The 8823-nt window shown below is 61.9% G+C and overlaps 1 protein-coding gene across 1 annotated transcript in view; it reads left to right on the top strand.

Annotated features, from left to right (window-relative positions):
- MROH2A (maestro heat like repeat family member 2A) overlaps positions 1-8823 on the top strand; it is a gene marked incomplete at its 5' end in the record, with an annotated part of 30069 nt that overhangs the window by 20602 nt on the left and 644 nt on the right. The window contains 13 exons of the mRNA XM_039859945.1: positions 282-386; positions 979-1102; positions 1666-1784; positions 2638-2790; positions 3194-3348; positions 4113-4272; positions 4353-4546; positions 4952-5089; positions 5544-5658; positions 6856-7002; positions 7124-7306; positions 7827-7982; positions 8798-8820. Coding sequence (XP_039715879.1) covers positions 282-386; positions 979-1102; positions 1666-1784; positions 2638-2790; positions 3194-3348; positions 4113-4272; positions 4353-4546; positions 4952-5089; positions 5544-5658; positions 6856-7002; positions 7124-7306; positions 7827-7982; positions 8798-8820 — 1772 coding nt within the window. The remainder of the gene's footprint in view (positions 1-281; positions 387-978; positions 1103-1665; positions 1785-2637; positions 2791-3193; positions 3349-4112; positions 4273-4352; positions 4547-4951; positions 5090-5543; positions 5659-6855; positions 7003-7123; positions 7307-7826; positions 7983-8797; positions 8821-8823) is intronic.

Consider the following 8823-nt stretch of genomic DNA (forward strand, 5'->3'; position numbering starts at 1 on the left):
CTGTGCTCCTGGTCCTGTTTACCTGCAGGCAAACATTTGGAGCGAGGCGGAGCACATCAGACAAGAGCCGTCCTTGGGAGCTGGAGGGCGCTCTCTCTCTCTGCCCACAACTTCATCACCCTAGTGGTGGGGCGTGGGAAGAACACCGGAAGCGTCTAGAACCATCTAGAAGCATGGGAAGTCAGCTTCTGAGTAGGAGAAACGAGGAGGGCAATGTGGGCCAGGAAAGGCTGTCCATGGGATTTCGACGCCCCCGTCGGTGTCCTGGGCTCTCTCCACAGCTCCTGGAAAAGTGGATCTTGTCGGAGAAAGAGTGGGAGCGGGAGAAGGCCATGAACCTCCATCTCCGCCTCATGCAGATCTACGTCCAGAGCGTCGGCGTCTGTGTGAGTGCCGGGTCGCCCGGCCGGAGGACAGTGGTGACCTGGGGCTGGGGCGTGGGGACCAGCCTCAGGTCTCAGGCAGGCGAGACCCTGGCAGGGGTCACAGGCCCAACAAAGCGAGTCTGGGGCTGAGACTCACACTAAGGAACGTTTGAGGCCAGACACTGTGCTGAGTGCGTCGCCTGGATGTTCTGATGCAGTTCTCACGACACTGGAGGTGCCATTCTTACCAGACAGGGAACACGGGGACCTGAGAGTATGTACTCAGGTCACACAGGTAGTGAGTGGGGAAGCCCAGGTTTGAGCCCAGGGCTCAGTTACAGGCATAAGGCAGGACCTGGACATGGAGCCTGGGTCCGCGGTCAGCTGGACCCCTTGGATGCTGGCTGCTCAGCCCCCAAGGACCCAACGGTGGGGCACGGGAGGTAGAAACTTGAGTGTCAGGCAGATGGTGGCACCGTCCCCTTCCCAGACAGGGGTGGTGTTTTCAGAGCGGGGTTCAGCCACTCCAGCTGCCCACGACGCTGCCCCTGGGCAGCACCAAGTGGGCGTGAGTGGACAGAGGGTGTGAGCCTTGAGGTCCCCTGTCCCTCAGATCCCGCTGAAGCTGGGGCAGTTCGGCGCGCTGGTTGGACTCATTGCCCCCTGCACCTGTGACTCCCACAAAAGGACCCGCATGGCCTCGATGGATGTCCTGTCCAGCCTGCTGGATCTTCATGGTATGGGGAACGTGAATCACCAGCCTTTCCTGGCCAGGAGAGAGGGCTGAAGCCGGGGCTGTCGGCTGCGGGGCTCGCCTGGGGGAGGAGTGTGGCCACTCTGTGTCGACAAACAAGGGTGACCAGCAGAGACAGTAGAGAGGGTGCCGTGCTCATTGAGAGGCATTGGAAGCTTCTGGAAGGAGAGGCTCAGTGCATCTCATTGAGGGCATGCGTTGGGCCTCACTGGGACAAGGCCAGCTCACAGATACCAAGGAAACAGCAACACTGGCCAGAGATGAGCTCAGGGAAGAAGGCAGTGTGCTGGCCTTGGAGCGGGGGAGCTCGCCTCTGGCCTGGCGGCTGGCGGAGTGTCCATCGCAGGACAGCAGGCGTTTGAGCCTCGTGTAGGGGCGATGTGGGGAACAGTGAGAGCAAAGACGGGAGGGGACGGGATGTCCAGCTCCACGGTGCGGTCCAGGCCCGCAGAGCCGACGGCCTCGGGGACCAGGGCGCCATGATGTGGCCGCCATGATGTGGCCCTCTGTCCTTGCGGGTCGTGACCGAAACTGTCCTCCCAACAGCAAGTCAGACCTGCTCCTCATGGGGTGCTTCCAAGGAGCTGGAGCTCGCAAAGTGCAAGGAGGACCTCCAGGGCTTGGACGTGGAGAAGATTTTCAGTGCATCCTCCAGAATCGCCAAGGTGACAAGCCAGGAAGGTTGTGTGGGCTGCCGGGCTGGTCTCCCAATGCCTGGATCACGTCTGGGGGCAGGACTCTGCTCAGCCTGGCCGTGCAGCCTCCGTCCTCCTCCGGAAGTCACAGCCCCCATGGCCTTTGGTTCAACTCATGCCATGTGTACTTAAATGGCCTACAGTACGTAAGGTCCCCACAGGCGTGCCTGGTCCACAGTAGGTGCTTAACTGTCCCCAGCAGTCTTCTCTTCGTCCCTGTGGCTATGCTGAGGATGGAGGGGCCCAGGCAGACTTGAACATGATGCCCTGCACACAGGCCTTTGCACCCGGGCAGGCTGGTGGCATACTGATGACTGAAAGTGCCCGGAGCTGCTCAAACTTGAGGCTGCACAGGGGCGAGGTCACTTCTGCCTCAGGAGCAGGGGTGGCTTCCCAGAGGAAGGGGGCTTGTGGAGCCACAGGACAGGTGTCAGGGCTCAGGGCATACCCTGAGGGAAGGCTGCGGGGGAGTGAAGACGGGGCAGGGAGGGTTTGGGGTGGAGCGTCCTGTGGGGGTTCAGGCAAGATTAGGGGTGGGGATGAGGAGTGAGAGGGAGGCCGGAGGTACACCCTGGAGGCCTTGGAAAGCCCCACCGAGTCCTAGGCTGTTTAGAATAGAGGGGTGACATCCTGAGCAGGCCCGTAATAGGGACGGAGAGAGGCCGGTCAGGGGGGCGGAGATGAGGCCACGGCAAAGGCTTTGAGAGAGAAGAGGGGGTGAGCTGGAGCCGTGATGTAGTCAGTCAATGGCGACAGGTGGCCGCAGGGGACCGGGCCTGGGGCTTGGTTGCCAGACCCCAAGGACGGCCTACTCTGGTCTTAGGTGGCTTGCATGCAGTTTAATTGCGATGAGGTGGTCTCGCTTATCCAGAAGCTGTGTGAGAACATCGGGGCCATGGACCTCCAGCACGACAAGGCCTCCGTCACCTGGATAGGCACCTTCCTCCAGATGCGGGTCAAGGAGCTGGAGGACAAGGTGGCAGAGCTGTGGACGGGCCACGTGGGGCCTGGGGCTGCCCTGTGTACTCAGGCTAGAGGGACGGGCCAGGGCCAGCTGCAGTCTTCGAGAACACCTCCCAGACCCCTGGTTGCAAAGAGGAGGAAGAAGTAGAGTTCTAGAAAGAGAAAAAAACGTGTTGAAGGTAGCCCGGTCAGGAAGTGGATGGTGGACTCTCTCTCCCCCAGAGGACACTGCCTCCCATGCCGGAAACCCGATGAAGTCCCGACAAGGCCAAAGGGTTCACTGAGGGGGTGCTGGCGGCGTAACCTTCCCGTCGTCCAGTTAGGCGAGAGTCCCTGGAGGAGGGGCGTGCAGAGGGGCGAGGGCAGGAGGCCCCCGAGGGCCAGGCTGCCTTAGTGATGCCCCCGCCCCAACCCAGGTGGCCGAGATCCTGGGCGCCATCCTGGTCCACCTGCCCGTGGTGGAACACCCGGAGGTGCGGCGCCTCCTCATTGAGGGCATCATCCTGCTGGCACACCACCACCAGGATCCCGTGCTCACGTCGCTCCTGAGGCAGCCCCTGCCCATGGAGAGGTGGGTGCCCCGGGCGGGGACCACGGCCTGCCGTGCGACCCAGACCATGCCCGACTCACCTGTGCTGACACGTCCCAGAGGACCGGGGCCTCGAGAGGGCTCTGTCTGACCCTCTCCCCGAATCTCCCGCGGGAGGTGCAGACTTGGGAAAAATGCGGACCCAGCCGTGTGAATTCAGACAGTTAACAGCATCTCGTTCAATTCGATCTTGCCGGACTTGTCTCTTTAGCCATTTAGAACCCACCAGGAGCCTGCCTCCCCGTACCTGTGTGACCAGGCCCATCAGGTCACTGTCCAGGGGCCCGCCCCTTTTCGACAGGGCCAAGGGCTTGACTTGGGGATCAGGAAGTCTGGTTCAGTTGGTAGTCTGGCAGGTCACCTGCCCTCGGCAGGCTGCCTTTCCTCTCCTGTGTGAGCACGAGGAAGGGACATGGCATCAGCCAGCTGCTCGGGTCCAGCCTGACACAAGTCGGGTACTTGGAGGCTATTACTGGATGTGCCCATAGGTCATCAAACTGTAGGCCCGATGGGGACTTTCGAGGTCACTTAGCCATGGAGCCAGGGCTTCCGAGGGGCAGAGAAAGGTGGCTGAGCTTGGGGTCAGGCATCTGGGTTCTAGTTATGCGACCTTTGGCGGCTCACCGAGCTCCCCGAGGTGCAGCCTCCAAGGACCAACCGCTACTCAGGGCGAGGCTGGGGGGTCCGAAGAGGCTCTTCCTTGCCTGCCAGGCAACTCACAGTCCTTGTCCCCTGTCTTTGGCCAGCCACCTGATAGAGGTATGGCTGGCTGTGGCGGAAAACATGTCCTTTGCCCGGATGATGCTCCACGGGCTGATGGGCCGGCTGCAGTCACGGTTCAGCCCCAGGACCAACGCCACCTCCAAGGCCGACATCTGGCGCCTGGCCGCAGTGGACCCCCTGATGGTAAGTCGCGGGCCCAGGCCCCGGGGCTCCCCAGGGAGCTCTGAGTGGGAGCCTGACACTCCCCGCCACTCTCCCTGCAGACCCTGTGCACCATCCACCTTCTCATCGAGAATATGGACAGGGATGACAAGTTCCCGGACCTCTTCTCGGACCTCATCTACACCCTCCTGCTGCAGCTCAGCAGCAGCCGGGGGCCGGAGGCTGCGTCGCCCATCCTAAAGACATGGAGGCTCATCCACACGGGGACCCTGCCCGAGGAGATCAACCTGCAAAGGCTTGCCCAGGCTGAGGCCCGAGCTGGCTGGGGGAGGAGTGAGGGCGGGTCGGGGGGTGGGGATGAGGCACTGGGTCTGGGCTGGACGGGGCCTCGGGCCGCCTCTCAGAAGTCACTGGACTCCAAGAGTCGCCGCCACGAGAGAGCCTCATCATCCCCTCCTGGTGGGGAGAAGTTTCCGGAAGCCGATCACACTCATGACTCCCCTCTCCTGCGTCCAGCACGGCGCGGTGTTCAGAGTTTGCGGACCCGCTCTCTTACACGATCGCCCCTTCGCCCCTTGGCTAGGCCCGCAGGCGTGAGGACCCCGGCTCACAGACCTGAGCACGCTGCCTGCTGCTCTGAGGAGCCGTGGGTGCTCCCCGCAGAGCCGCCGCATCGTGACATGGTCCCACCTTCTTCCAGGATCACAATCCGATCCATGCAGCTTTTGTTCAGGAGACTGGGCAGTGAGCAGCTGGTTCACACCCTGGACGACCAGGGCGTGTGGGCCCTCCTGCAGAGCAGTTCCACGTTCTTGCAAGGAGTGGGCCTGCTGGCCAGGTGGGTGCCTGGGCTCCCCCTGGGGCGTGGCGGGACCTGCTGAGGCAGCTCTTTGCTGCAAGGTCTAAGTCACTTCTGGGAGATTGCCAGGTCGACCCGTGTCCAGACTCAGACGGCAGACGCGTAAAGGGCAAAGGGAACCTTTTATTCCAGCCCTTGTGTTCCAGGGCAGGGACCGTGAGGTCAGAGGCAGGTGGGGCTTGGCCAGGCCACACAGGGCTTCTGAACAGGGCCAGGCCGGGGGTCCCCGGGTCCTGATCACTTGCGAGCAGCTCTTATTCGAGTCCCCTTTTACAAAAAGGGGACGAAAAGTCAGTACTTCAGTGACACCCCCTGGCGAGGAGGAGAGGCCCACAGACGTTAGATCTGCCCAGGGCGTCCTGTTCTAGAGTGGCTCTGCCTGGCGGGAGCTGAGACGCCCTCCCCGCCTGGTGGGCCACTGTCCGCTCTGCAGGCTGTGTGTGCGGCACGTGGAGGGCTCCAGGCACAGGCTGTCGGAGCTGGTGCTCAGAGGCATGGCCTCGGAGGTCCTGAGCTGCCGCGTCAGCAGCACGGCGGTCTGCGTGGAGGTGAGGTGCATGGCGTGGAGGGTGGGGCAGGCTGGGGAGCAGAGCGGGGCAACCCCCTGCTTCCCTGGGGACTCTCTTGGGGGGCTCAGAGCAGCTTCCCAGGCTCTGAGGGACATCTGAATCCAGGGGGTCAACGAGTGCCTCTCGTTTGTCTGTTCATTCACTCATTCACTCATTCATTCCTTCACCACACGAGTAATTTGGGGGGTCGCTATGGGCAAAGAGGGGTTGAGACTCGGCCTGTACCTTGACGTGTAGCAGCTAAGTGACGTGTGACTTGGTGAGTGGCAGCAACACCCAGGGAGCCAGAGCAGGGCTCTTGGTGGGTTGGAGGTGCTGGGGAAGTTCTCACAGGAGGGCTTTGCCAGGCAGGAAGGCCGGGCTAGGGGGTTACGGCCTTTGGGGCCCAGCTACTCTTCCATGCACTTGGGGTGCTTATGAAGTCACCTCTATTGAGAGGGCCTTGTTGTCCCTTCCTGGTGGAGAAGAGAAGATTCGGGAAACCGATCCAGAAAAGCAGCCAGAAAACTTTTAAGAAAAACTCCGATGATGCCTGTAGGACCCAAACGTCGGCCTAGTGCAGGGGTCCCCAAACTTCTGTCAAGTTTTCAACTTTGGAGTCAGCAGTTTAGTGTTTAGTTTTCTTTAAGTGTATTTAAAACACACTCGTGTGTGAGTGCACACACACGCACACACGTGCACGCACATGCCAGAGCGGTCCTCGCTGGCCCGATGTCCTGGCATTTTGAGCATTAGGTTGACAATGACTCTGAATCCCAGGTGAAGGAAACGTGTGCTTCCTGGACATTTCTGTTCAGATGCAGTGGATGTGGCTCTCGCACCCGGTAGCTGCTCCGTCACATTAACTGAAGAAATGAATGACGGATGAATGTGTTGATGGGTTATGCTTGTCTAGCATTTCCCACACCGTTCCTCGCTGAGGCCTCGTGGCAACCTCGTGAGGCCGGTGCTGGTATCGCCTCTTCTCACAGATGAGGAAACAGGCTCAGAGGCGTTGAGGGGCTGGCCAGGGTCCCGCGGGTGGCAGGCAGGCAGGCAGACGAGCCCAGAGTCGGCCCTTGGAGTTCAGGCCCAGAATCCTCTCGGATGCACAGGGAACCCATGCGATGCCCTGCGGCCCGCCTCATGGCTGAGAAACGGGCCTGTGACGGGGTAATTGTCAAAAGTTCTTTCCAGTTCATGAGCGACCCGACTCTGTACCGGGAGAAGCTGCTGAAGCCGGCCGTGCTGCTGCTGGGAAGGGGCGCCGACCAGGAGGACGAGACGCTGCGCGTGCTGTCCCTGCGCGCCCTCGGCAACATGGCCCTGGGCGCCCCCAAGAAGGTGCCGCTCCCCACCCGACCTTGAGCCCAGAGGCCCGGGGTGCGGGGCCCGGGGCCGGAGTGTGCCTGTCACCCGGGGGCCCAGCCGGGTGGGGGCTGAAGGCGCCCTGTGCCCCCGCCAGGTGAGGCAGTACCGGAAGCTGCTGCTGGAGAAGTGCCTGTGTGCCCTGAGGGAGCCGGGAGGCCCCGGTGTGCCCTCCGAGGCCATGGACGCCCTGGCCAGGATCCTGGCCGAGCTCCGGGAAGGGGACTTGGGGTCCTCACTCGACGCCATCTCCGAGCAGTGCAGGGCCTTCTTTGACAACGTGAGTGCAGATGAGAGCCCCCCTGGGCCCTCGGCCGGGGGTCCGCCAACGCTTGCCCAGAGAGCGAGTGCCCACCTCCGGGCCCGGTGGAAAAGCTGGGCTCTGGAGCTGGCGGGGCGGCAGGTCCCCCCGGGCACCGACGGCTGGTTGTGGGACCTTGTAAAGAAAGAAAGAAAAAGCTTGTTTGAGGGCTCGGGCCCCCTTCTCCCTGCTGTTAGAGAATGAGCTTTCTCTCCTAATTCCTTGCAGCCCACAGGTGCTCTGGGCTGGGTGGGGATTCAGCTAGGCAGTGGTGTGTGTATAAATTCAACCCAGTCCTCATCTAGGACGTAAATGTCACAAATACCAGAGCTGTGCCCAGTCCTGGAGCCCTGCAGGAGGGACTCCGTCCTGATGGAATGATCCAGAAGCCTTCGCGGGGCTCAAGGCATTTTTCAAGGGGTCCACGGAGAATGGCTGGGGTCTTGTTGGGTTTCTTGGTCCCCGAGTTTCAGAACAGGTTTACGTATCTCGGCCACAGGACAGTGAGCTGCTGCGCGTAAAATCCTTCCTCCTCTTTGGGAAGCTGGCCAACGTGGTGAGGGTCTCCAAGAGGCATTTCTTCAAGGAGGAAGTGAAGAAGGCCTGGGTCCCACTCATGCTGCACTGCCAGGACCCCTGCTCTGAGGCCGCCCAGGTGAGGCGCACCCTCGTCTTTGCGTCCCCAAGTCTGAGGCCTGCTGTCCCCAAGAGGAACATGTTCTCCAGGTCTGCCGGCTCGGCAGGCTGGGGAAAGGGACCATTCAAGACGGGCCCGCACACCGGCTGATTGAGGAGCCTCAGCTCGTGTTGGGGGCTGAGTTTCCCTCTTCTCCACTCACCAATCAGCCCGTCTTCTACCAGATTCACTTTGGGGTACAATGACTCGGCCACATTTAACACTCGCCTTAAATCTCACTTCGCCCGCTCCCTGGGAGGCGGCTTCTGCATGCTGGAGGTGGGGGCTGCTGGAGTAGCGGAGGGGTCCCTGGCTCTCTGTGTGACCCTGCTTCTCTTCCTGGCCAAGGCCCAGCTCCTCCTATGTGTTGGGTGGGAGCGGGGACAGGTAGAGGCTCCGTCTCCCAGTCTAACTGAGATGCTGGCCGGCTGGGGACGGTGGCTGCAGCTCAGGAACTGGAAGAGCTAGAGGTAGAGTGTCCAGGGGGAGGAGAAAGCCGGCCCTGGCCCTGAGCATCTGGAGGAGCAGGCCCCAGCAGGGCTGCTGAGGGCGCGAGGTGCTGGCTGCGGGGCCAGTGGGCTGGCTGCATCTGCCCCAAGGGGCTCTTTATAAATGTGCACGCGGCCATCGCATGGGCTGGCGGGCCTCCGGTGCCCTTCCTCAGCCTCCCGAGGCGTTGCCGGGGCCACCCTCTGGCTTTCCCGAGGGAACGCAGCCTTGCCGGCCTCAGCCGCGTCGGGAACCCCCTCGGTCAGTCTGACGCTTCTCCTCTGTCCCGCCCCGTGTCCCTGCAGGCCTGTATGGCTACCATGTATCGGTG

The sequence above is a fragment of the Pteropus medius genome, unplaced genomic scaffold (assembly GCF_902729225.1).
Source record: "Pteropus medius unplaced genomic scaffold, Ma_sr-lr_union100, whole genome shotgun sequence".
In the NCBI taxonomy this organism is placed as follows: Eukaryota; Metazoa; Chordata; class Mammalia; order Chiroptera; family Pteropodidae; genus Pteropus; species Pteropus medius.